The sequence below is a fragment of the Manis pentadactyla genome, chromosome 2, assembly GCF_030020395.1.
Source record: "Manis pentadactyla isolate mManPen7 chromosome 2, mManPen7.hap1, whole genome shotgun sequence".
Taxonomy (NCBI): Eukaryota; Metazoa; Chordata; class Mammalia; order Pholidota; family Manidae; genus Manis; species Manis pentadactyla.
In genome coordinates this window covers 557,713-585,634 of record NC_080020.1, presented here as the reverse complement: position 1 = coordinate 585,634, position 27,922 = coordinate 557,713, and the positions used below count along the sequence as shown (strand labels likewise).

General features: G+C 45.8%; 2 protein-coding genes and 1 long non-coding RNA gene across 4 annotated transcripts in view; 2 read left to right on the top strand and 1 right to left on the bottom strand.

Annotated features, from left to right (window-relative positions):
- The window catches only part of LOC118922238 (guanylate cyclase soluble subunit beta-2-like), a 47,713-nt gene extending 47,092 nt beyond the window's left edge, over window positions 1–621 (top strand). The window contains exon 15 of the mRNA XM_057489154.1: window positions 329–621. Coding sequence (XP_057345137.1) covers window positions 329–474 — 146 coding nt within the window. The 3' untranslated portion in view covers window positions 475–621. The remainder of the gene's footprint in view (window positions 1–328) is intronic.
- A 647-nt stretch (window positions 622–1,268) lies between these two features.
- The window catches only part of LOC118922281 (uncharacterized), a 35,215-nt gene continuing 8,561 nt past the window's right edge, over window positions 1,269–27,922 (top strand). Inside the window, exons 1-4 of one of the 2 annotated variants that reach the window (XR_005028683.2) lie at window positions 1,269–1,653; window positions 3,478–3,769; window positions 20,826–20,937; window positions 25,411–25,527. This is a non-coding gene — a long non-coding RNA (uncharacterized LOC118922281). Of the gene's footprint in view, window positions 1,654–3,477; window positions 3,770–20,825; window positions 20,938–25,410; window positions 25,528–27,922 lie in introns of those variants that run through there. The other variant, XR_005028682.2, reaches the window with a different exon arrangement.
- RNASEH2B (ribonuclease H2 subunit B) overlaps window positions 22,710–27,922 on the bottom strand; it is a 40,952-nt gene continuing 35,739 nt past the window's right edge. The window contains exons 10-11 of the mRNA XM_036904839.2: window positions 24,698–24,775; window positions 22,710–22,852 (exon numbers count right to left, since the gene is read on the bottom strand). Of these exons, the coding sequence (XP_036760734.2) occupies window positions 22,739–22,852; window positions 24,698–24,775 (192 nt within the window). The 3' untranslated portion in view covers window positions 22,710–22,738. The remainder of the gene's footprint in view (window positions 22,853–24,697; window positions 24,776–27,922) is intronic.

The following is a 27,922-nucleotide window of genomic DNA, read 5'->3' as shown; positions in this document are numbered from 1 at the left end:
GACAGTGGCCTTGCTGGGTGTGAGCATCGGCCTGTGTGACGGGCCCAGAGGGTCGCGGTCTTGGTGCTATTATGTGAACTATGCAGAGTAAAGATTTGGTATGTGACCGACAAGATGACGCAGTGTGGGACGAAAGAAATGACATGGCCGCAAGGTGGAGGTCTGCGTGCTGTCTGGGCCTTTCCGTCCTTGGCTCTGAAGGTGTTCTGCAGCAGGCAGAGGAGGTGCCCACACCGTGCTTCCTGGGGCCTGGCTAGACAGGAGGCCCCTGACCGCAGAGGCCCGTCTGAGGCTGGACCAATTGGTTCACCCCATTGTTCTGTTTCAGCTTCTGATGAATCAACACCTGAAGGGATTCCGGGGGCAGGACTGGACTCCATGGAGGCGGCTGCTGGACGATGGTCTTCAGCCCAGACAAAGATGCACCCCTTTCCCGCTGACACTCTGCCTTCTGGTTTCTGTGCTCTGTTGTAACTGGGGTAAAATGAACCCCTCACCTTAGTTTTCCCCCTACTCAGTTTTATGGCCACAAAGAAAAGTGCCTTCTTGTCATTTCTCAGTTCAAAACCTTTTAAAGCTATGTCTCTTCCTCATTGTCCCTTTGAGAATAAAAGTCTAGAAACGAAACACAGTCCTGACAGGTTTGGACAATGTGCTTTTACCCCTTCAGTGCAAAGCCAGCCCCTGCACTTTGAGACTTGGGGTCTTGTCTGTTCTCACAGGTGATGTCAGGCTGTGGGCCTTTTCTGTTTTCTTGCGACAGGAGTGAATGTTTTTCATGTTCTCATCACTATGGTTCCACTGAAACCTGCCTCCAAGCAACAGCCCCAGGGGCCCACTCGGAAGACACCCTGAGCTATTTGTGGGCAATGTCTTGTTTTCAATGATGGTGGGAGGGAGGGGTGGGGGGAGCAGGGGAAAGAGACCCAGACCCCGCAGTTCATAAATCACCCCATAACACAGCAGGACATGGAAGGCACTCAGCCAAGGGCTGTGAAAGGAAATAATTTTCATTCCCAGCCCTGGGAATTATGTGAAGCAATAGAACAAAAGCTGCATTCCCCAGAGACTTTCTGGAGGCAAAATGGGGGGAAAATGTGAAAATCACAGGAAAGGCGGAGTTAGGAAAGAGTGGGAGGCAGGGCAGAGTGCAGCCAGATGCCCAGGTCCCTCGGCCAGCTGCCGTCTGTCTCCATGCTGCCTCTGGCCGCAGGTGTGGGGGGGCCTCTGCCACGGAGTGCGCCGGGAATGTTCCCAGAGGCTTGGGGTGGGTGAGAGGGGAGGCAGGGAAGCCATCTGGGTGCGGACTGTGCTCCTGCATTGGCGATGGCGGGAAAGTAAGCTTTTCTTAACCCAGGTAGCTAAGAAAACCGGAAGGACACACATACGCTCATCCCTGCTAGGACCTTACTTGTCTCCCCCAATCCCACAGGCAGCAGAGGGGGCAAGTGACGGGAGCTGAATCCCACGCTCCGTCCTCGTAGATGGCAGCTGCGTCTGTGTGCAGACGGGTAGGTGTGGTCAGCGGCTCAGCAGGGCCATGCAAACCAGGATCAGACTGGGCACAGGGCGTGGTGTCCAGGGATCTGGGTTCTTGTCCAGGCCCCGCTGCTTGAGGTCTTGATGTCACGACGTCTCCAGCTGTAAAACGGGGTGAGTGACAGCTGCCCCACCTGGCTTACGTGTTGTTGCTGTTAGTTTTTTTGTTTTTGTTTTTGTTTTTGGTGAGGATTCAGTGAAATACGAGAGCACAGAAATGATGACTAACATTATTGACCATCAGCCATATGCCAGGCACTGGTCTCGCATGCATGTGACACATCTTCTCCTGGCAATGAGCGGTAATAAGACAGCCCCTGCAGTTTCTACTCGACAGATGAGGAAACAAACTCAGGGAGATTCACTAGCCCACGATCACACGGCCGGTGCTGATGGTCAGCTAAGCAGGACACGTGCTGGTCGGTGCTACTACACCAGGGGAGCTGGATTTCCTGGCACTGTGGACCCTGGAGCCAGGCGTGACCAGGTCAGGATCTGGGCTCTGCCATTTACCAGCTGTGCCAGTTTGGGAGCGTTGCTTAACCTCTGTGTGCCTCAGTGTCTCTTCTGTAAAATGGGGACCTGCTTCATCGGGTGTGATGAGGTTTGCATGAAATGTACACAAGCACATAGAAGAGTTGCTGACGCTGAGCCCTCTTCAAATGCAGGTGATTTTTAATTTTAAAATGCTCCCATGAAATGGTCTCCCTGCTAACCTAGGGGCAAGGAAAGATGGCCCACTCGCAGCTCTTGCTGTTCTCCCTGTATGCCCGCCTTCAGACCACTTAGCTCAGCTGTGAGCAAGAAGCCAGCCCAGGACCCCTCACACTGTTAGGCGGCAGCATTTCCCGAGACGCTAGCTTTTTGTTCTGCTTTGGAAGGAGAGCGGTCCTGGCTTCCAGCAGGCAGCTTGTGCCGGTTCCTGGGCCCCGGGGCACGCGGTTCAGTGCTTGGCCAGAGCTGTGGAGCAGGGGCCGAGCCCTGGTTGGCAATGGAGAGGATTTTGTTCGATGTTTACTGTGATTGGAATAATCGTTTCCAGCTGTAAATGAATGCCTACACCCCACATTTGGGGTCCCCCTGGAGCCTACTACCTCCTCTTTGGAGTAAAGCCTAGTGGAGACGAACTTCAGGTGCCTGGGGAAGTTTGAGTCAGGCTGAGACTGCTCCCTGAGCCCCTGGCCCCCATAAAGGGGCAGGCTTTCTGGGAGGCACGTGTCTTACCAGTGGGTTTCAGCCCTGGGCAAATTCACTATGGATTCAGTGAGACCGAGTGTGGGAAGTTGGGGTTCCTATGGCCGGGATCCTCACTGAACTTAAACCACCTGATGATGTAACTGGCCTGTTGCTAGGCTACTGCTTCCACACCTGTAGGCAATGAGCTATTATTGGGCTACATAGAGAGCTTCGCCCAGGGCTCTGGGTGGAGGCAGAGATGCTAGTGCTCAACCTACAGCCAGGAGAACAAGCCGGATAATAAACCCTTTCACCCCAAAGAACATTTTGCAGTCAGTTTCTTTGGTCACACTGAATCCATAGTGAACTTGCCCGGGGCTGAAACCCATTCGCAAGATACTGAGGGAATGACAATGGAATGTTCTTGGGGTGAAAGGGTCATACCCAACTTTATTTCCACGGTGGCAGGTCAGTCACTAGAATCCTGTTCACTCAGAGCGAGTCTGCAGGCAGCAAGCCGGTCTCTGACCCCCGGGCCTCTCTGCCCGAAGAGCCGTCTCAGTCTCTGTCCTCAGCACTGCCACCACTCCAGTCTCTCTGCTCTCCTGCAGCCCTGCAGCCATACCACCGTGCCACCCAGAGCACTGGGCAGAGCTCTTTATACAGCGTCAGTAACAATGCATTGCCCACACGTGTGTAGTGAGCCAGCCAACCAGGGCCAGCTGAGAATCCTGGCCACAGGAACCTTCACTTTCTCTGCAGCCCGTCTCTGGGTTGGAGCCCTCAGGAGCCTCCAGGCCAAGCTGGGGTGTGGGAACATCCGCTCAGAGAGCAGATTAGCTCACAGGACGCCTGGCCTACACGAGTCTGCAGCATGCAACAGCTGGGGCTCCCTGATATCCGGCAGCCGCATCTGCCTGTCACTCCCGATACCAGACTGCGGCATCTGAGCAGTGAATGCTGTGCCCTGCAGGGAGGGCAGAAAGTCTCCAGGCTGAGCCCCGACCCGCCTCAGAACCTTCCAGGAGAGGAGCCCGCCCACACCGCCCACCTGGTAGGTCTGGCTCCAGCCCCCAGCCCCCTCCAGACCAGGGCCTAGCCGATGGGCCCAGCAGACTGGGATCCATGCAGACGGCTGGCCCACTTCCGACCTGGCCCAGTGGGCCAAGGATCACTGGCCTCCAGCCCATGGAGACAGCCTGACATTTTCAGTAGTAAGAACTCAGAAACACTGTCCACCATCCTTCCCACTGAAGCCCAGAGCCGAATCCCTCTGCGTCTACAGCCCGCCCTGCCCCCTCCCAACCTCCTGAATGCCAAGCAGCCCTCTGAGAGTTCATGGATGTGGGCGGAGGGGGCAGGAACAGGCCAGGAGGTCTCCTCTGCCTCCCTCCCTCCTGCCACCTGGCTTTCTCCTGGAGCCTCTGAGCCGCTGCCCACCTGCCAGGGCCTGGCCAGGGGCTGTCGCGTCTCCCCTCCTCTGGACCACAACCGGCTTGTTTTTCAAGCAGCCAAAGTCCCTCAGCCTTTCTTTTCCACCCTTTCTTCCTTTCCAACTTTCCTTCAGCTCGAGTTGTGTGTGAGAGAAAGACGGCGAGCCATGTGCCCGGCTGGGGATGAGATCACTTCTCCCCCCTGGTAGCCGGCCTGCTGCCTGCCCATCGGGGTGACGGGAGAGCGGGGAGCGTGATTCCCACAGAGCGCCATCTGGCCCCACCGGACTCCCGCTGATGCTGGTCTTTCGGTTGCTTTTTCCTTATTCTTTGTTTCTCTCTCTTTTTTTCTTGTTCCCATGGAACGCTTCGTCTGTGGCTATACACCCAGGCCCGGCCCCTCTGGAGGGAGCCCGTTTGGGGCACGGATTAAGCACAACCTATGCCCCCTGCCCCGTGTCCCCCTGTCGTTGTGATGTCAGGGCTGTACTTTCAGATGGAAATCAGGCAATTATGCTCCACATGGAGCAACCTGACAGCTGACGCGGTTTTACACCACTGGCCGTGTCATGAGGACAAAGGCAGCCAGTCTGCCGGGGGACAGTTAAATAAATAGAATATGTTTCAAGAGTGAAGGAAAATCCAGGAATAATTAACCGCGTAATGGGAGTTCACAGACCCTGTGGCTGTTCCACTTAACAATGTGATGATGACACGCCGACAAGCCGTTCCTCGTCCCTCGGAAGGCAGCCTTGGAAAGCCGATTACACTGTGCGTTCGAGCAGGTGGACGCTGTGCTGCACATCTGTTTCCCAGTTTCCAAAGGCACAGCCTCAGAGTTCTCACTTGCTGGGCTCCCGTCGCGGGGCGACAGCTGGCTTGGGAAGAGGGGCAGGCAGCTTGCTGTGCCACGGAGCAGCTTCTGGTGCTGGGTGCTGGGCACTGCCGTCAGTCTGTCTGAGGAGACCAGCATTCCAGCTGCCATCGCTGGGGCACGCCAAGCCCCAGTCTAGTGCTCCCGTCCTGTAGGATGTGGGTGCTTGTCCGGTCCACGGCTTACAGATGGGGAGACAGGGCAGAGGCAGGTGCCAGAGCTGGGCGTCAGGGGGAGGCCTGTCCTGCTCTGGGCTCAGTGCTGGCCCCTGGGTTCTGCACTCTCTAACATTTCAATAGTGGGCAGAAAGACACAGACTTGCTTGGCACCCTTTATAAATGGCCCTGCGCAAGAAGCATATAATGAGTGAACTAACTGGGAGAGACCTACACGAAAGTTAAAAGTAAATCTTTCCCCTAAAATATCCAGCTGTTTAAACAAATGATTAGTTTGGAGCAGTGAGATTAATCACTCCATGTGCACAAAACTGGGTTTAAATTAGCAAAGCAGAGTGTCACCAGTCCTGGCCGTGCTCCATCCTGTCACAGAGGAAAGAGCTCAGAGCTGACCGTGGTGCACGGCTGTCAGGTTTCTGCATCCCCGAATTTCCCCTACATGCAGCTGCCTTGGCCTACACTAAGGCTGTGCCAATTAGAAAAGAGGAAAAGGGCAAGACTATATCTCTCAGAAAAAGTGTTGTTTGAACTAAGCATGTGACAAAATAAGTAGGCGGGTGTGCAGAGCAATCTCCATGTTCTCTCAGTTAAATGAGTGCCATTTGGCAAGTCCACAAGCCCCACTGACCAGAGGTTTCAGGAGACAAAACCTCTCTAATTTGCCAGTGAGTACTCCACACAGTCGTGCACAGCACCCTCTGATCGCGACTGTAACTTACCCACGGGTGGAAGAACATTTAAGGGGATTCAAAACTTGTTAGATTATTAGCTTTGTCTTAAGCTAGAAAAAAATCAGATTTCTGCTTATGGAAAAATTAGTTTTTACTTTTTTTATGTCTATGAAACACGTTTACTTGAATATATTAGAATAATAGGCTTGCATCCCAGACATGAGGAATAGCAGTAAGGTAACCTTTTTGATAAAGACCTTAATTAAAAAGAATAGAAAATACTGGTGAAAAGCACAAAAAGACTGACATCACCAGTCGCCCAAGAAAGGGTCGCTCAGGGACTTCACAAAGTCACGGGAGCCTCATCTGTGGGCAGGGCAGCCTGGACACCCACCATGCCAGGCAGATCTCTCGCCACAGAGACCGGTCACCAGCGACCAAGGGCGGGGACAGCCTGGAAAGAAGAAGACGGGAAAGCCAGTTGGAAGTCAGAGATTTTTAAATCAAGAACAACTAAAAAGAGAGATTCAGGAAAGTGTTCAGAAAACCATTCAAGAGCTTTTAGGCCCTCACCTTACCTTATGATAGAAGCTAAACAAATACCTCTGACTGAAGAGGAATTGGGTTGGCTTTTTTCTTCTCTTTGGCCCATTTATTTGAAAATAGTATAATTATTGTGTGATTGTTACTTTTTCAAAGTGATTATAATTGATGAATCGACATTGGTTTTGGCCCAGCTCTTCCAAAAAATGGTGTATGTGTGTAAAAGTAAAAAGTAAAAACCGATTTTTATGTATCACCATAATAATGAAGCATTTAAGAAAAGCAAAGCAAATTGTCCGCCAATGAGAATGCAGAGATCCACAGGCATGCAACACTGCAGGAAAGGTCTCCATTCATCATTTCAACAGAAACATAAAGCTTCTTTACACCTGATCTTGGACAGCATGGGCCCTGAAAACCATGCCCTTTACCGTATTAGAAGGAATGAAATGAGACAGTGGGAAGACAACAGAGAAAACACAGGTGGCATCCTTCATACCTTTGAGAAAACATTTTCAGACTGAACCAGTTACCCATGGAAATGAGTCACAGCCCCAGATGGTTTGGGGTGGGGAAGTGATGCGGATGGATTTTCAAATGTTGTACCACCCTTGCATCCCTGGAATGAATCCTGCTTGATCATGATGGATGATCTTTTTGATGTATTTTTGAGTGCGGTTTGCTAATATTTTGTTGAGAATTTTTGCATCTATGTTCATCAGGGATACTGGTCTGTAATTTTCTTTTTTTGTGGTGCCTCTGCATGGTTTTGGTATGAGAGTGATGCTGGCCACATAGAATGAGTTTGGGAGTGTTCCCTCCTCTTCTACTTTCTGGAAAACTTTAAGGAGGATGGGTATTAGGTCTTTACTAAATGTTTGATAAAATTCTGCAGTGAAACCATGTGGTCCAGGAGTTTTGTTCTTAGATGGTTTTTTAAAATTTTGGTATCATTAATCTACAATTACAGAAAGAACATTGTGTTTACTAAGTTCCCCCCTTCACCAAGTCCCCCCCACATACCCCTTCACAGTCACTGTCCATCTGTGTAGTAAGATGCTGTAGTAAAATCACTACTTGTCTTCTCTGTGTTGCACAGTGCTCCCCGTGTCCCCCTACACTATACATGCTAATTGTAATGCCCCCTTTCTTTTTCCACTCCCCTTATCCCTTCCCACCCATCCTCCCCAGTCCCTTTCCCTTTGGTAACTATTAGTCCATTCTTGGGTTCTGTGATTCTGCTGCTGTTTTGTTCCTTCAGTTTTCCTTTGTTCTTATGCTCCACATATGAGTGAAACCATTTGGTACTTGTCCTTCTCCACTTGGCTTATTTCATTGAGCATAATACCCTCCAGCTCCATCCATGTTGTTGCGAATGGTAGGATCTATTTTTTTTCTTATGGTTGCATAATATTCCATTGTGTATATGTACCACCTCTTCTTTATCCATTCATCTACTGATGGACATTTAGGTTGCTTCCATATCTTGGCTATTGTAAACAGTGCAGCGATAAACATAGGGGTGCATTCTTTTTCAAACTGGAGTGCTGCATTCTTAGGGCAAATTCCTCAGAGTGGAATTCCTGGGTCAAATGGTATTTCTATTTTGAGCATTCTGAGGAACCTCCATACTGCTTTCCACAATGGTTGAACTAATTTACATTCCCACCAGCAGTGTAGGAGGGTTCCCCTTTCTCCACAACCTCACCAACGTTTGTTGTTGTTTGTCTTTTCAATGATGGTGATCCTTACTGGTGTGAGGTGATATCTCATTGTGGTTTTAATTTGCATTTCTCTGATGATTAGTGATGTGGAGCATCTTTTCATGTGCCTGTTGGCCATCTGGATTTCTTCTTTAGAGAGCTGTCTATTCAGCTCCTCTGCCCATTCTTTAATTGGATTATTTGCTTTTTGTTTGTTGAGGTGTGTGAGCTCTTTATATATTTTGGATGTCAATCCTTTATCGGATCTGCCATTTATGAATATATTCTCCCATACTGCAGGGTACCCTTTTGTTCTATTGATGGTGTCCTTTGCTGTACAGAAGCTTTTCAGCTTGATATAGTCCCACTTGTTCATTTTTGCCTTTGTTTCCCTTGCCCGGGGAGATATGTTCATGAAGAAGTCACTCATGTTTATGTCCATGAGATTTTTGCCTATGTTTTTTTCTAAGAGTTTTATGGTTTCATGACTTACATTCAGGTCTTTGATCCATTTGGAGTTTACTTTTGTGTGTGGGGTTAGACAGTGATCCAGTTTCATTCTCTTACATGTAGCTGTCCAGTTTTGCCAGCACCACCTGTTGAAGAGGCTGTCATTTCCCCATTGTATGTCCATGGCTCCTTTATCAAATATTAATTGGCCATATATGTTTGGGTTAATGTCTGGAGTCTCTATTCTGTTCCACTGGTCTGTGGCTCTGTTCTTGTGCCAGTACCACATTGTCTTGATTACTGTGGCCTTGTAGTACAGCTTGAAGTTGGGGAGTGAGATCCCCCCCACTTTATTCTTCCTTCTCAGGATTGCATTAGCTATTTGGGATCTTTGACGGTTCCATATGAATTTTTGAACTATTTGTTCCAGTTCATTGAAGAATGCTGTTGGTAATTTGATAGGGATTGCATTGAATCTGTATATTGTTTTGGGCAGGATGGCCATTTTGACAATATTAATTCTTCCTAACCAGGACCATGGGATGAGTTTCCATTTGTTAGTGACCTCTTTAATTTCTCTTAGGAGTGTCTTGTAGTTTTCAGGGTATAGGTCTTTCACTTCCTTGGTTAGGCTTGTTCCTAGGTATTTTATTCTTTTTGATGCTATTGTGAATGGAATTGTTTTCCTGATTTCTCTTTCTATTAGTTCATTGTTAGTGTATAGGAAAGCTACAGATTTCTGTGTGTTAATTTTGTATCCTGCAACTTTGCTGAATTCTGATATTAGTTCTAGTAGTTTTGCAGTGGAGTCTTTAGGGTTTTTTATGCACAATATCATGTCATCTGCAAATAGTGACAATTTGACTTCTTCTTTACCAATCTGGATTCCTTGTATTTCTTTGTTTTGTCTGATTGCTGTGGCTAGGACCTCCAGTACTATGTTAAATAACAGTGGGGAGAGTGGGCATCCCTGTCTAGTTCCTGATCTCAGAGGAAAAGCTTTCAGCTTCTCACTGTTCAGTATAATGTTGGCTGTGGGTTTATGATATATGGCCTTTATTATGTTGAGGTACTTGCCCTCTATGCCCATTTTGTTGAGAGTTTTTATCATGAATGGATGTTGAATTTTGTCAAATGCTTTTTCAGCATCTATGGAGATGATCATGTGGTTTTTGTCCTTCTTTTTGTTGATGTGGTGGATGATGTTGATGGATTTTCGAATGTTGTACCATCCTTGCATCCCTGGGATGAATCCCACTTGGTCATGGTGTATGATCCTCTTGATGTATTTTTGAATTCGGTTTGCTAATATTTTGTTGAGTATTTTTGCATCTACCTTCATCAGGGATATTGGTCTGTAGTTTTCTTTTTTGGTGGGGTCTTTGCCTGGTTTTGGTATTAGGGTGATGTTGGCTTCATAGAATGAGTTTGGGAGTATCCCCTCCTCTTCTATTTTTTTGAAAACTTTAAGGAGAATGGGTGTTATGTCTTCTCTGTATGTCTGATAAAATTCCGAGATAAATCCATCTGGCCTGGGTTTTTTTTTCTTGGGTAGTTTTTTGGTTACCGATTCAATTTCGTTGCTGGTAATTGGTCTGTTTAGATATTCTGTTTCTTTCTGGGTCAGTCTTGGAAGGTTGTATTTTTCTAGGAAGTTGTCCATTTCTCCTAGGTTTCCCAGCTTGTTAGCATATAGGTTTTCATAGTAGTCTCTAATAATTCTCTGTATTTCTGTGGGGTCCGTCGTGATTTTTCCTTTCTCATTTCTAATTCTGTTGATGTGTGTTGACTCTCTTTTTCTCTTAATAAGTCTGGCTAGAGGCTTATCTATTTTGTTTATTTTCTTGAAGAACCAGCTCTTGGTTTCATTGATTTTTTCTATTGTTTTATTCTTCTCAATTTTATTTATTTCTTTTCTGATCTTTATTATGTCTCTCTGTCTGCTGACCTTAGGCCTCATTTGTTCTTCTTTTTCCAGTTTCAATAATTGTGACATTAGACTATTCATTTGGGATTGTTCTTCCTTCTTTAAATATGCCTGGATTGCTATATACTTTCCTCTTAAGACTGCTTTTTCTGCATCCCACAGAAGTTGGGGCTTAGTGTTGTTGTTGTCATTTGTTTCCATATATTGCTGGATCTCCATTTTAATTTGTTCATTGATCCATTGATTATTTAGGAGTGTGTTGTTAAGCCTCCATGTGTTTGTGAGCCTTTTTGCTTTCTTTGTAGAATTGATTTCTAGTTTTATACCTTTGTGTTCTGAAAAGTTGGCTGGTAGGATTTCAATCTTTTGGAATTTACTGAGGTTCTTTTTGTGGCCTAGTATGTGGTCTATTCTGGAGAATGTTCCATGTGCACTTGAGAAGAATGTGTATCCTGTTGCTTTTGTATGTAGAGTTCTATAGATGTCTATTAGGTCCATCTGTTCTAGCATGTTGTTCAGTGCCTCTGTGTCCTTACCTATTTTCTGTCTGGTGGATCTGTCCTTTGGGGGTGAGTGGTGTGTTAAAGTCTTCCAAAATGAATGTATTGCATTCTATTTCCTCCTTAATTCTGTTAGTATTTGTTTCACATATATTGGTGCTCCTGTATTGGGTGCATATATGTTTATAATGGTTATATCCTCTTGTTGGACTGAGCCCTTTATCATTATGTAATGTCCTTCTTTATCTCTTGTTACTTTCTTTATTTTGAAGTCTATTTTGTCTGATACTAGTATTGCAACACCTGCTTTTTTCTCTCTGTTGTTTGCATGAAATATCTTTCTCCAACCCTTGACTTTTAATCTGTGCATGTCTTTGGGTTTGAGGTGAGTCTTGTAAGCAGCATATACATGGGTCTTGCTTTTTTATCCATTCTATTACTCTGTGTCTTTTGATTGGTGTATTCAGTCCATTTACATTTAGGGTGATTATTGAAATATATGTACTTATTGCCATTGCAGGCTTTAGATTCATGGTTACCAAAGGTTCAAGGTTAGCTTGTTTACTACCTTACTGTCTGACCTCACTCGCTTATTGAGCTGTTAAAACACAGTCTGATGATTATTTCTTTCCCTTCTTTTTCCTCCTCCTCCATTCTTCATATGTTGGGTGTTTGTTCTGTGCTCTTATTAGGAGTGCTCCCATCTAGAGCAGTCCCTGTAAGATACCCTGTAGAGGTGGTTTGTGGGAGGCAAATTCCCTCAACTTTTGCTTGTCTGGGAATTGTTTAATCCCTCCTTCATATTTAAATGATAATCGTGCTGGATACAGTATCCTTGGTTCAAGGCCCTTCTGTTTCATTGCATTAAATATATCATGCCATTCTCTTCTGGCCTGTAGGGTTTCTGTTGAGAAGTCTGATGATAGCCTGATGGGTTTTCCTTTGTAGGTGACCTTTTCACTCTCTCCCGCTGCCTTTAATACTCTGTCCCTGTCCTTGATCTTTGCCATTTTAATTATTATGTGTCTTGGTGTTGACCTCTTTGGATCCCGTCTCTCGGGAGTTCTGTGTGCCTCCGTAGTCTGAGCAACTATTTCCTCCCCCAGTTTGGGGAAGTTCTCAGCAATTATTTCTTCAAAGACACTTTCTATCCCTTTTTCTCTCTCTTGTTCCTCTGTTACCCCTATAATGCGGATATTGTTCCTTTTGGATTGGTCACACAGTTCTCTTAATATTGTTTCATTCCTGGAGATCCTTTTGTCTCTCTCTATGTCAGCTTCTATGCGTTCCTGTTCTCTGGTTTCAATTCCATCAATGGCCTCTTGCATCCTATCCATTCTGCTTATAAACCCTTCCAGAGTTTGTTTCACTTCTGTAATCTCCCTCCAGACTTCATCCCTTAGCTCTTGCATATTTCTCTGCAGCTCTGTCAGCATGTTTATGATTTTTATTTTGAATTCTTTTTCAGGGAGACTGGTTAGGTCTGCCTCTGCAGATCCTTTCTCAGGTGTAACTCTCTTGGACTGGACCAGATTTTTTTTGCCTTTTCTTGGTGATTGCAGTGGCTCTAGGCAGGTTGTGGGTGTGTCAGCTGGGAGAAGAAAGTCCTTTCCTGCTTGCTGGATGCCTTGCCCTTCTCCGCTGCCTGTGACGGCTACCTGCACTCCTGGAGCAGCCACCGGGTTAATCTCCTAAGCTGCTGTGGGCGGGGTGTCTGTCAGAGCAGGGCGGAGCCCTGCAGGGAGTGGCAGGCACGCCAGGTGCGCTCCTCTGTGCTAGCGGCGACCCTGTCGGGCAGCTGTGTGGCATCAGCGGCCTTTGGGTCTGGCCCGGGCGGCTGTGCATTGGGCTGGGATTCTGGTCGGCTCCTGGGAGCGCGCCTGTTCCCTCTGGCTCCGCTGCCGGTGTGCGCGGGGCTTTTCTGTGCAGGCTTCTACTGGGTCTGGCTTCACTGCCACCGGTGCGCGTGAGCTGTGCCAGGGCTGTTCGGTCGCACCGCTGCAAGCTAGCCCAAGCCTCTCCTGCAGTGCACAGATCTGCTCTCAGTTCCTTCCAGCGCTTCCGCCCCTGGTGCACGCTCCCACTCTCCTACTACTGGGCCTGTGTGTCGGGGTCCGCACCAGTTGGAGGAATGACTGGCAGGCTGCCTAGCCCTGTGAGGGTCTTCAGAGCTGCACTGCCTCCGTTTAGGGCGCCTAAGTTTCCCCGGTATTCCCAGCTGCTGGGACAACTTCATCCAGCTATGGGGTCCCTGTCTCTTTAAGACTTTCAGAAAGCACTCGCTTTTCTTTTGTCTCAGGGGCGCCGGTTGCAGGGACCTACCACAGGTTTTGCTTTTCCGTTTCTCTAATATCCAGCACCCCGTGCACCTTATGTCTGCGTTCCGGGTGCAGATTTCTAGAGCTGGTTGTTTAGCAGTCCTGGGCTTTTACTCCCTCCCCGTTCCAACTCCTTTCTTCCCGCTGGGTTTTGGGGTAGGGGAGTGTTCAGGTCCCGCCTGGCCATGGCTGGACCCCCTTGGTGTGATGCTGAGTTCTCGCAGATGTAGATGTATCCTGGCTGTTGTACTGCATCCACTGGTGTCTCTTTTAGGAATAGTTGTATTTATTGTATTTTCATAAATATATATGTTTTGGGGAGGAGATTTCCACTAAACTACTCACGCCGCCATCTTCCCGTGATCCTCTTAGGTAGTTTTTTGATTACCAATTCAATTTCATTGCTTGTAATTGGTCTGTTCAGATTTTCTGTTTCTTCCTTGGTCAGTCTTGGAAGGTTGTATTTTTCTAGAAAGTTGTCCATTTCTTCTAGGTTATCCAGTTTGTTACCATATAATTTTTCATTGTATTCTCTACTAATTCTTTGTATTTCTGAGGTGTCCGTCATGATTTTTCCTTTCTCATTTCTGATTTTGTTTATGTGTGTAGACTCTCTTTTTTTCTTGATAAGTCTGGCTAGCGGTTTATCTATTTTGTTTATTTTCTCTAAGAACCAGCTCTTTGTTTCATTAATTCTTTCTATTGTTTTATTCTTCTCAATTTTATTTATTTCTTCTCTGCTCTTTATCATGTCCCTCCTTCTGCCAACTTTGGGCCTCATTTGTTCTTCTTTTTCTAGTTTCATTAATTGTAAGTTTAGACTGTTCATTTTGGATTGTTCTTCTTTCCTGAGGTAGGCCTGTACTGCAATATATTCCCTCTTAGCACAGCCTTTGCTGCATCCCACAGATTTTGCGGTGTTGAATTATTGTTGTCATTTGTCTCCATATATTGCTTGGTCTCTGTTTTCATTTGGTTATTGATCCATTTATTATTTAGGAGCATGTTGTTAAGCCTCCATGTGTTTGTGGGCTTTTCATTTTCTTTGCGTAATTTATTTCTAGTTTCATACCTTTGTGGTCTGAGAAGCTGGTTGGCACAATTTCAATCTTTTTTGAATTTACTGAGGCTCTTTTTGTGGCCTAGTATATGATCTGTTCTTGAAAATGTTCCATGTGCACTTGAGGAGAATGTGTATCCTGCTGCTTTTGGGTGGACTATTCTGTCGAGTCTATTAGGTCCATCTGTTCTAATGTGTTGTTCAGTGTCTCTGTCTCCTTACTTATTTTCTGTCTGGTTGATCTGTCCTTTGGAGCGAGTGGTGAGTTGAAATCTCCTAAAATGAATGCATTGCATTCTATTTCCCCTTTTAATTCGGGTAGTATTTGTTTCACATATGTAGGTGCTTCTGTGTTGGGTGCACAGGTATTTATAATGGTTATATCCTGTTGTTGGACTGACCCCTTTATCATTATATAATGTCCTTCTTTGTCTCTTGTTACTTTCTTTGTTTTGAAGTCTATTTTGTCTGGTACAAGTACTGCAACTCCTGCTTTTTTCTCCCTATTAGTTGCATGAAATATCTTTTTTCCATCCCTTCACTTTTAGTCTGTATATGTCTTTGGGTTTGAAGTGAGTTTCTTGTATGCAGCATATAGACAGGTCTTGTTTTTTTATCCATTCAGTGACTTTATATCTTTTGATTGGTGCATTCAGACCATTTACATTTAGGGTGATTATCAGTAGGTATGTACTTATTGCCATTGCAGGCTTTAGATTCGTGGTTACCAAAGGTTCAAGGGTAATTCCCTTACTCTCTAACAGTCTAATTTAACTCAATATGCTATTACAAACACAATCTAAAGGTTCTTGTTTTCCCCTCTTTTCTTCCTCCTCTGTTCTTTATATATTAGGTATCATGTTTTGTACTCTTTGTCTATCCCTTGACTGACTTTGGGGGTAGTTGATTTGATTTTGCATATGCTTAGTAATTAATTGTTCTACTTTCTTTACTGTGGTTTTATTTTCTCTGGTGACAGCTATTTAGCCTTAGGAACACTTCCATTTACAGCAGTCCCTCAAAAATACACTGTAGAGATGGTTTGAAAATACACTCAGCTTTTGCTTATCTGGAAATTGTTTAATCCCTCCTTCAAATTTAAATGATAATCTTGCTGGGTAGAGTATCCTTGGTTCAAGGCCCTTCTGCTTCATTGCATTAAATACATCATACCACTCCTTTCTGGCCTGTAAGGTTTCTGTTGAAAAGTCTGATGATAGCCTGATGAGTTTTTCCTTTGTATGTGATCTTTTTCCTCCCTCTACCTGCTGCTTTTAAAAGTCTGTGCTTATCCTTGATCTTAGCCATTTTAATTATTTATATGTCTTGGTGTTGTCTTCCTTGGGTCCCTTGTGTTGGGAGATCTGTGCACCTCTATGGCCTGAGAGACTATTTCCTCCCCCAGATGTGGAAAGTTTTCAGCAATTACCTCCTCAAAGACACTTTGTCCCTTTTTCTCCCTCTTCTTCTTCTGGTTCCTCTATAATGTGAATATTGTTCCATTTGGATGGGTCACACAGTTCTCTCCTAGAGATCCTCTTTTCTCTCTGTGCCTCAGCTTCTTTGTATTCCTGGTCTCTAATTTCTATTCCATTTACCGTCTCTTCTACTACATCTAATCTGCTTTTAAATCCCTCCATTGTATGTTTCATTTCAGATATGGAATTTCTTAATGACTGAATCTCTGTCCTAAATTCGTCCCTGAGTTCTTGAATATTTTTCTGAACCTCCATGAGCATGTTTATGATTCTTATTTTGAACTCTCTTTCAGGAAGATTGATGAGTTCAGTTTCACTTGGCCATCTTTCTGGTGTTTGTGGGATTTTTGTTTGAACCAGGTTCCTTTGACTTTTCATATTTGTAAGTGGCGCCCTCTAGTGCCCAGAAGTTCTACTCTCTTGAGCTACTCAGCACCTGGAGCGATGTCAGGGGTCGCAGGGGAGCGGAGCTGGTGCCTGGGGGGAGGAAAGAGCTGTTTCCTTCTTCCCAGCTGCTGTGCCTGTCTCCACTGTCAGAACCAGTGGGCCGAGCACACAGGTGTAAGCCTCTGTGCTTTGCATTTGTAGCTGCTGTAGGTGGGGTCTCCTAAATCTTTTACATTTAACCTTTGATTCATTTGGAATTTATCCTGATGCATGCACCTGCCTTTATTTTGTCTAAATTGCTACTTGTCTTAAAATAATTTATTGAATGAATCAAGTTTTTTGCTTCTGATGTAAAATGTTACTTTTATCATATATTAAATTTTAGTATGCATTTGGATCTAGCTGTGGTATTTGTACTCTGATTCTTTATCTGTCTGCTCTTCAATACCACACTCTTAAGTTTTGTAACTTTAGAATATATTTTAGTATGTGATATGGCTAGTCTATGCTTTATTATTCTTGTTTTAAAAAGTTCTTGTGAATATTCTTCCTAATTTATTTTCTCATATGAACTTTAAAGTCAACTTTTTGAGTTACAAAAATATCCTGGTAGTGTATTAATCAGAATTACAAGTAGGGAGATTTAAATAGGAAGAGCCAATATCTTTATGATACATCTTTTACCCAAGAATATGGCATGACTTTGTGTTTTTTAAAGACTGCACTTGTGTCTTTCAGGATCAATTTAGAGATTTTTTTCATATTGATCTGGAATATTTCTTAGGTGTATTCTGAGTCAATTTAGCTTTTTTGTTATTATTGTGTAAAAATGATCTTTTCTTCTGCTATGTCTTCTAACCGGTTGTTTAAGTATATGAAAGCTTTTGAAAACTACATATTGGTTTTATACTAAGCCACTTTTCTGAATTCTTATTTCCATAATCTTTTTCGGATGATTCTCTTGGGTTATCCAAGTATACAAATGATAATTTTACTTCTTTTAAAGACTTTATGTATGTCTAATTTCTCTTTTCTGTTCATAACATCTGTCTTATTCCTAACTTTAGTAGCATGCTGTTGTTATTTCTCCTTTAAACAAATGCTGACTTTCAATTTGGTTTATGTTAGGGAAGTACACATCTGTTCCTATTTCATCGAGTTTTTTTAGATGAATGATGGAAGTTGAATTTTACTAATCATCTTTTAAGCATATAAAGAGAAATTCATATTTTTCTTTGATCATTAATATGGTGAATTCATATAAATCGACTTCCCAAAATGGAACCATCTTTACATTTAATAATCCCACTTTGTCATGTTGCAGTGCCCCCTTAATGAGTTCCTTGAGACTACTTGGTAATGTTTTGATTTGTAGTTCTGCAACAGCATTTTTGAAAGTTTTAAAAAATGGTACAATTATTACCAGGCTTTTGTATAGTTATGTTCACTTTCTCTGTCTTGTTTAATACATTTTTCCTATGCCCATATCCATTTCATTTTTCTTGGTTTCTCATTCGATTCTCTAAGGTCCTTACTGTGCTTATTATGGTCTATGTTCCCTTCCAACTCATCCTTTTTTCTGTGATGATTTGCTTTTTTCTCCCTGGATCTCACCAGTTCAAATGTCATCTCCTGTCTTGCTTTCACTGCCCATGGAGTCCTGTAACTGTGCATTGTGCCCAGGCATGGTAGGGGTAACTGCTTCATTTCATGTCTTACATTGGTAGTAAAGTACTTTTTATTACTTTCATCTGCTCTTTGGCAACATTTTACCTGCCATTTACTTTTTCTGATCTTTTTCTTGTTTTATTTTTTGAACTTCTGAAATGACTTAGGTGGGTTCCTTCTGATGTCTCACCTTTAAGGCAGGTGAGTTTTCCTGGACCAAATATTTGCAGAGCCACATCTCAGCCTAGTGTGAATTTTCTTTATGAATCAGTTTCATGCATGGATTTCAGATGTATCCTCTGTGGTCAGTACAGACAGGCTGCTACAGGGCTTTGCAAAAAGCATCTCTTCTTTTGTCATTTGCCAATAGGACATCCCCTGCCAGTGTGTGATTTTTGTTTTTAACCCCGTCACCTCTGACTTTTCACAGCTGAATTGGGTCCAGGAGAGTTCTCGCTGCCCTTACTTCTGCACTGTTCCCTCTGTAGGAGGCATGGCCCTTAGATGCTGCTCCTCACCTCCTCTCTCCCCTTTTACAAAGTGTAGTTCACTGACTCATTCTGACTTCTGCAGTCATGGACTCTCCTCTTCCTCCTCCTCTAGGCTCCCCCCCTTTTTTGCAGCCCTTCCATTTTGTTGTTTGTGGTTTTAACTCCCTCTTGGTTTTGCTGAAAGTGGACATTTTATTTTTTTTGTTTCCCACAACTTCGGAGAATCACAGATTTCCACCTTTGTCTTCAAACCACAAAAGTACATAGATTTAACCTTTCGAATTTCAATGACTGTTTGCAAGGCTCTGTGCTAGGAGCTCTGTGTGCATTACTATTCCTGGGAGCAGGCGTTTTATTAGCTCCATTTTAGTCATGGAAAATGAGGTTCTAAGAAGTCAGATAACTTACTCGGGGTAGCAAAGCCAGAACTGAAATCCTGGCCCAGAAGCCTCATGTTTCAGAGCAGTTTTCATAGGTGTGCAGGCCTGTCCTGCCTGAAATGCACAGGCCGTGGTAACGCTTCCCGTCCCCCCGGCCCTCTGCTCCCTGGCCTTCCTTTTCATCTCCATGACAGCTACTGAAAGACCATGCATCCTATGCTCATCATATACTATAATCTGGAATGCAGCCCATGTAACTGGAGCCCTTGTGAGCAAATCCCGTGCTGAGGTGACCACCTGCCACCGCTCTGTGGGGCCTCCACAACCACACCCTGAACCACAGGGGATCCTTTACTAAGACCTTCATAGAATAATTTCAGGCAAATCCATTTAAAAAATAGACCAAATTATCTCTGAAGCTCCAAAGGCGTCTTTTACCCCGGATCATTTCTTAAAAACAAGACAAAAGAAATAAAAACCCACTGGTGCTTTTGTTCACATTTTAAAAAATAGCATACTGCATTTTGACCATTTTTCATTGTTCCCTAACAAAATCAATGCATTTAGCCCTCATGTTTAAACGAAAAAAAAAGGTCAAAAATTCATTTTCTAAAAAATATATTTCCTTTGAAATTCTCTTTACCTTATGAACTTTCGTGGCCTTATAAACCTCTCAGCAGAGAGAATTGGGAGCCAGTTTCCTGCAACCGTAACTCCTACGCACCCTTTTTTACAAGTCTTTATTCTTTGGAAATGAAAACGCTGTTGAAAGCATTCACGGGAAGATAAATGCACAGCAAAGTGATTGGTGCCCATTTAGTGGCTCGCTGGCTCTGGGGGGGCCTGGACAATGGAAAGCTGGCTTGAAGGGCTTTTTTGGAAACTGAGGTCTCCGGGCTTCACCTCTGCCCTGCCCGGGCCTGCCTGACAGGAGGGACCTGGATAGATCGCCAGGCAGCCTGTGTGGTCTCCCTGGGGCAGAGGTTCCAAGCATGGCTTATCTTGGAACGTCCACTGCCACCGTGAGGCCACAGCACCAGGCAGAGAAAAGTGAGATTATATCCCAAAGAGCCCCTCTGAGCCAAGACTGCGCCTCCTGGGGTCCCATTCTGAGCGGGGCGGGGGGCACACAGGAGGTGCCTGCTCTGCTAATTCCCTTGGTCCCCCGAGCCTCTCCTCAGGTCACACCTGCCCAAATCCCGGCCGTTCCTGCTCAGACCCACCTCTCCAAGGGGCTGTCCAGTCTATAGCAGGCAATCCTGGTACCCCCCTTTTATGGCTCTCCTGTTCTGCTGGAGAGACTCCATTTCCACCCATTTAAAGCCACACCCCTCTGCCTGGCTCTCGAGATCTGGATCACCTTACCTGGTTGCCCACTGCCCCTGAGTTCCTCGGCAGCCACGCTGGGTGCCTCTAAGGAAAGCTGCCAGCTAATGGCCGGTCCGCTGTCTTCCCCAGAGAGAGGTCACAAGGTGGCACATGGAGGGTGTACATTTGCTGGAGCACATGCATCCTCCTCAGGGATAATGTACTCTTACCAAATATCGAAGACCAAATTAGCCACCTTCCTCTCCTATGCAAAGTGAAGAGGGGGGTGGCTGTGGTCTCCGGTCGTTGCTCAGGACCACATTCTCGTGGACAGATGCTTTGTTCCACACTCAGGGTGTTCTTAAGAGCGACCCATCCTGCGCCCGCCCCGACCTTTACTGTTTTGAGTTCTCCTACCTGCTGGCCTAGCCACTCCTGCCTTCTTGTGCTTTTGAGATAAAAGGTGTTATTTGTTCCTCTTACCAGTGTGCCTGCCTACTGGCTGCAGGAAACCAGAGCACAGAAATTTTAAGAAGTCTTTCAAAAATAAGAAACAACTGGCCTCAAGGGGAAGCCTGGACCCTGTGAAATATGATCATTGGTGGGGGCGGTTGGGGGGTAGGGGGAGCACAGGGCAGTGGGGCTGTGCACTGCAGTCCAGGTGCCCAGACACCTCACACCGGCTCTGACTGGGGCTGAATCCTCTAGGGCTGAGGCCCCGCACCACTATTTTATGTTTGCAGATGACCGCATGGGTGCAGCAAAGCTGAGATGCATCACTGCTCCTGGGCCGAGCGTCACTCTCAGTGGCTGAACCGGTGGACGCTGTGAGCACGCGGTGGGAGTGACAGGACGGTAAGGCCCGGGAAGCCATGTGTGGCACAGAGAAGGCTGGCCCACCCCATCACTCCCAGGACCCCACATCCAGACACAGAAAGCTCATCTGTGTGACAAAAACATCCTCATGGGTTTGACTGTGTTGAATTTCCTGAATCATTTTTTTTGGAAATCTGTACATTTTTTATTTGGGTCATTGGGCTATAATCGATAAGTTATAATGTTTCTTAATCTCTTGAGAATTTTCACAGGGTAGATTTAGCTCTAGCCTTCTGAGGCCATTTTCATTTTCATTTCAAAAAACAGGTACTAAGCCACTTGTTAAATGTCAAATCCTGGCCAGGTCCTGGGTCCACTCCCATGTTTGGATGCTTGCCGTCAGGACTCAGGGGGGTTGGCGTATCGTATTCACAGCTAGGATTTATTGCAGCCATACAGAATCATAGGGGAAAAGATGCAAGTGGGGTCTGGAGAAATCACGCGCAGGCTTCCTTACACGCTGTCCCTGCACAGGCGCCCAGCATGCACCCCAGCAGCGGCGCTGTGCGACACTGGACTCGGGCCTGCGGTGTTTACTGGGTTCTGGTCATGGCGGCAGCCTCTGCCTAGAATACCCTAAGTTCCCAGAGCCCCAGACGGCAAGCTGTTAAACTACAAGTTGTGCACAAACAGTTCAGGTGCGGTGGGCCCCTCTGCTCACAGCGTGTAAGGAGTGCTTGCCCGCCAAGTCCCCAGACACTGATCAGCAGTCAACCTGGGTCTGAGGCCGGTGGTGGCAGCCGTGCCCAGACGCTGAGGTGAAGTGCCTCTGTCCTCCTGAAGGACTGGGGACAGACAGTCACCCTACAGCCACGGACGTGGACACGTCTCCATGCCAGACCCAGGCGCAGTCATCTGCCCTGGCCTGGAAGGTGGGGAGCCTCTGGAGGCTTTCCCAGGGCAGACAGGGAAGGTGGCGCTCGGGGTCCCGGGCTCCGGCCACTAGGGAGGGGCTGGCAGAACATTCCGGGTCTACAGACCAGGGGACCAGAGCATGTGGGGACACCCGGGGGTCTGCAACGGCAGGGGCGCAGGCTGCGGGGCTCCATCCTTAGAGCGGCCACTGGAAGGTTTGAAGTGAAGTGTCATGGTCATTAAATAGCCAAATATCCAAACAATTAAAAGTCATTGTCATAAAAGCATAAAGAATACTTCAGTTGCCTAGGAAAACACTTGCAAAATAATATTGTCAAGAAAAAGGTCATAAAGTTACTACTCTAGATCCTTTAAAAAATTATCTTCATAAGAAAATGCACCATAATATCTTTGGGTATTGAAAAGTTGGGAGATCATAATTCTTGTTTTATGTTTTTCTCTATTTTCTAAATAGCTTTAAAAGATTTACCAGAAACCACAGGTTTTTAAAAAGTGGCAGCTCATCTGATAGTTTCCTCTGATTTCTCTTAGTGTATTAAAAAACTGTATTTTTGTAGCCACCGTGTGGCCAAGCAGCACAATAGGCACACACTCTAATATTGTCATGTCAGTTTACTGAGGAAGTTGTGAGGCTGAGGTTAATTGTAGGCACTTGGTTATCTTTCATTATGTCAAACAAGATTCCAGAGGCCACAAGCCATGAAGTCACAAAGTTACTTACCCATGGTTTGTTCAGGAACAAAAAACAAATGCTAGAAATACTCAAGTGAATCTGAAAATTGCCCTGTTCCACCCCCGACCCGGCAGGGTTCCTGCAGGGTCAGGAAGTCCAGTGCTGTGGAGGAAGGATGAGAAAGGTACACATAGAAGGCAAATAAGTTTTCTAGATTTCATTTTCAAAATTTCACATCTTTCCAATTTTTTTATTTTTTGCACCAAAAAAAGAATCAATACTTCTCATGCCCCTCTTGTCAACTTTGGCCAAAGCCTTCTGAGCTGCTGTCATTTTGCTATTTTTCTGTCAAGGAAAAGAAGAGAAAATTTGTTATGAGTGCAACACTTAAAATCATGGATGCAGATCAAGCAAGACTGTGTCTGTCCCAAAGTTCATTAAAGCAAGTAAGCATTTGCTGCTAATGGGCTTCATAAGGGAGTGATTATTTTTAAAAGTTCTGATTTCTATTCAGAATTCAGACCTAAGAGACAAAATATGTTAAAAGAGGCAGGAGACAAAACTGCTGCATCCAAGAAATGGAATGTCCCTCAAGGGCAAAGAAAAGATGCCCAGGTCTTGATTCTCACATCGTGTCACTCACAGGCTTACTTTTTCTGCCTGGATGGCGACAACTGTCTCTTTGAGGCAAGTCACCCCCTGCATTTAACCGACACCCTGGCCCAGCCCCTTATCTTGCTGCTGCCCGGTGGGCGGTAGATAGCAAGTGGCAGTGAGAAAGGCGGGTGCAGATGCCTCTGCGAGAGAACACGGGAATCCCGGCTTACAGCAAGCGTCGACATAACCAGTTAGTTAGCACATCTCAGGTTGGACCATCTCCTGGCAACCCGAGCTCAGATAAACAGGCACACAGGGTCATGATGACATTTATAAAAAACATTAAACTCTTGGGAGTTACGTGTTGTTAAAAATCTAACTGGAAGTTAACTTACTTGGGGATAGGTAAAGTTTTTCTAAGCATCATAAAAATCATAAAGATCATAAAGGCAGTTCTTATATTTAATCCTCAAAGAACTTAAAACTTAAAAAACCAAGTGAAAAGGCCTAAAAACAAATTACAAAAGTATGTGAACCCCCTATGTGAAAGTGTTCATAACCTTAATCTAAAATGAGCTCTTACAAATCAACAAGAAAACCACCCCAATATAAAAACAGGCAAGAGGTGTGAACTGACAATTTGCAAAAATGCAAATGGGTGATAAGCATTTGGAAAAACAACTTCTGTAGCTAAAGAAATGAGGTCTAGTTAGGCAAAAGTTTTCAAGAATAAAAATAATGTCAAGAATGTAAGGAGAATATACATCAGCAACAGTGACTGGAAGTATGAATTTCTATACTTTTAGAAAGCATTTCATATATATATATCTCAATAATCATGGGAAGAGCTTGTGGTTTCTAAGCCCTGACTCTTTGTTCTAAATTGTGTCTAATGAAATAATCAGAAATACAGACTATAAATAAAAATATTTATCACTTTGTTAAAACAAAAAATAAAAAAAGGCAGAAATAACCTATGTGTCCTTAGGGGAATGATTAAATAAATTATATTCCATATGGTAAAATAAAATAACACACAATTGAGTATCATGAAACCATTAATAATTTTTCAAAGAATGCTTATTGATACGTGAACATTTTCAGAGAATAGTGCTAAATGAAAAGGGCAAAACTCCCACCTGTATATATATTACAATGCCAATTTTAAAAGCTGTGTATGTATTGACAATGCATATATAAGATAAAATTTAGTGAGAAATGTCACAGAAGTATTTGCCTGGGGTGACTGCTGAATAGCAGGGTCATTAATGATTTTTGTCATCAACATAATTTTGGGGAAGCAGTGGGGTTCACCAAAATTTCCATGTGCAGGCTCCCTCCCTCCAGCCCACACCATCACACTCTTGCCAAGGATATTGCCTTTCTTTGGTTCACAAAAAGTTTCCTTGCTCTACATTTTCATTGTCATGCACAATTTTGAATCACTTAGGAAGCCACAGAAAGGCAAGGTGATAACTCTTGGTGGTTAAACTGCAGAATCACACGGCTGAGCTGCAGCCATTCCTGGACGTCCTCATGCAGCGTCTGCACCAGATTCAGGAGCATGCGCCCCTAACACCTGGTCACACATACCTTCTCAGTCTTCAGATCCGTGTTAAACTTAGTGTAATCTTCTTTTGCTTCTACGGGCCCACCTGACAGCTTTACTTTCTGCAATGTCAGAGCAGTGAAGTGGTGTGAAACATCACCTTGGCACTTAGCATCAATGAGAAGAACAACACACGCGATTCAGACCCACATCCAGGCCGTGGTAGCAGCAGGCCCTGCAAAGGGCTTACTTTTCACGAGCTCCTTCACATTTTGCCAATTACCTAGGGAACTAAGCCATGCATCCCTCTGGCACCAGCCTGGGTGATGGGCTCTGAGGGGCTCTGGCTGGCAAGTCCATGCCCCAGCCCCTCTGTCGGGACGGAGGAACTAGGTGACTGCTGGCTTCCTTCTCTTCTGAGAAGAATCTCGGGGTGAGTGAGGGCACAGAAGTCAAAGGCAAGAACTGCCTTTAAGGGGGCCGCTGTCCAGCCAGGACCCCTCTCCATTCACTTCCTGAGCTGGTATTATGTCCATTTAGGGGACTGGGACAGCATCATTCTAGCATCACCATCTTTGAGGGTCTTCACATTCTTAACCTCCTTTCAATTCAATTATCTCGCTTATCCGCATGAGACCAACCTTGCAAAGCATGCAGCTGGTGGTTAAATGAGTAGCTTAAGGCCACTCAGTAGGGGGCGGGGGAGTGAGGCCCAGTGTAACCCACCACCCTGGCTTCCTATTTTCACCTTTCACAGAAGCATTTTGCACCAACGAAGTGAAAGTCTTGCCAAGAGCCAGTCTGGTGCCCTAATGTTGACACAGCTACTATGGAAAAGGCACACCGTGGGGCAGGTGCGTCTGGACGTTTAACACAGTGACCAAAACTCGGATCTTTACAGGCCCTCAAGCTCCCCACAGAGACATCAGATCGACAAGACCCAAAGCGGACCTACCCCAGGAAACCCCGGGAAATGCAGACCTGGTCCCCGCTTCCCTCTTCACACCCCACAACTGCAGAGTTGGTGCTAGAAGGCGCCACAGCACATGTACACAGGGGACAGAGCCACGTGTCTGGGAATCTTTACCGTGAAAAGCAGGGGCATCCTGGGAATATACCCCATCATGTGATATTCCGAGATGTATTTTGAGGCCAAATGGCGACCTCTAGCAAAAGCGCCTTCCAAAGCACAGGATGAGCTCACCACGCATGAGGTCCCAGTGAGCCAGGGAAAGCATGCATGCCAGCGATTCTCTTACGAAAGCATGTTTTCACTTAAATTAAGACAGTAAAGGGTGTCTGGTGATGCACATTTTTACTAGGAAGTATTTTCAACCAGGAGAGTTGACTCACAGGTAGGAATGGTGAAGGCTATGGTAGTTTCAGACCTCAGAAAGTTTAAAATTATAAGGATGTTTGCTTCTCTGTGGCAAAATGTTCTAATACAGAAGTCATCATCAACACGTGGGTATACTCGCTTTTTACTGGTAAGTCAAATAAAAAATGCTCACGGCAAGAGCTTAAGATGAAAGTTTCTTCCTTATAAGCAAAACATTTAATAAAGTGATTGACCTGTTCAGGTGTTTGAATGGCTCCCTATCAAACAAGACACCAGTTACACACGCTTATAAAGAAGAAAATGATTGTGCAGCCCCTGCACGTAACTAGCTGTGTGTTTTTCCCAGCCCTGTTGTGTGTTGAAAAAACCACAACTGTTATGCTTGCTTGGGCCTGGGGAATGTTTCAGGAGAAAGCAAATGGCTGAGGCAGACCATGGGAGGGCGAGCCCACACTGCAGCTCTGGGAGGGGAGGAGCCGGGAGCAGGGCACCCTGGGGACCAGCGCCAGCGCCGCCTCATTCCCACAGAGCATTCGTAAGACGGAACTCAGGAGTATCTACAGACCCACTGACTGCATTCAGCTTCGCTACCTGACGGATAAGTGCCAAAGATGGAAGGCATGAGGGCTGGGAGCTCAGTTTAGACAGAGGCGAACATATGATAGTAAGAAAACAACTCAGGTCACACTGAGGGCCACAGGCTCCGTGCCATCCATCACAACACGAGGACCACTGGAATGTATTTCCTGAAGACAGTCAACTATGTTACTGTAAAAATCAATCAACTCCTGGGCAACAGACAAGGGAGCTGGCAGAAGACACTGTCCTACGCTTATTTGAACCACGGTAAGTCACCGGGCGCAGTCTGCAGCAGGTGCACCAGAGCCACAGGAAGGCCTAGCGCTGCGGGCGCCCCAGGAGGCGGCGGAACAGTCAGGGGAGGTGCCGAGGGCCACCACATCAGGGCTGGAGGACGGGCTGGGCCGCGTCCAGCGGGCGCCTGTTTTTATGAATGGCGCTTTCCTGGAACGCCGTGGGTGCTGGCTCGTTTATCAGGGGCCTGTGGCTGTCTCTGTGCTACGACAGGAGAGTTCAGGAGCTCAGCAGAGGCCACCTGCTCCACGCAGGCTAAAATATTTACTCTCTGGCCTTCACAGAGTAAGTTGCTGACCACTGATCTAAATCATAAATGATGAAATCACAATCGACTTACATTTTGGAAATTAGGAAAACAGAAAATTGTGTAAGTGAAGAAGCAGCTTATGAAATGCATTACCCCAGATGGTATCAAAGGCTAAACTCCTCATTAACAGATTTAGATCCATTCATGGATGATCTAAGGAAGGCAGATATTTGGGAGAAAGAAATAGGCCTAGTTTTGGAGGGAAATAAATAAATGTGTCTATCCACTTGTAACAAAACAGTTAAGTCTCTGTCTCCAGCACTCCCGTAACTACCGGCTGGAAGGGACGCGGGTCTGACCCGGGATGACCTCGGGTCCACGCAGCCGACCTCTGCCTGGCACCAGTCCCCCCACGATCTGCTGAGAAGGACCCACAACTGCGCCAACACACTTCTGATGTTCCGTCTTTTTCTACCAGTCACAGTAATGAATGTTTTTGGAGCCGTCACCTCCAAAACAAGACCTGGTCCGGGACTCCTGCGCCCTTCGGCCACCTTGGCAGCAGGGCAAAGGGCAAGTGGCTTCGCACCCCAGGGTGTCCCCTGTTCTGCGGGCAGGGCGGTGGCCTCACTGACAAGCTACCTGCCCGTCTCTGGGCGGCAGGGCCAGGTGTGGCTCATGACCGGCTTCCCTGCCCTCCGCGTCTGGGAGACACACGCGCTGCCATTCCCAGCACCGTGCACCGAGGGCGGGGCTTTGGGAGCACGTGGAAGGGGAGAGGTTTCCCTCCGACAGGTGGCACACAGG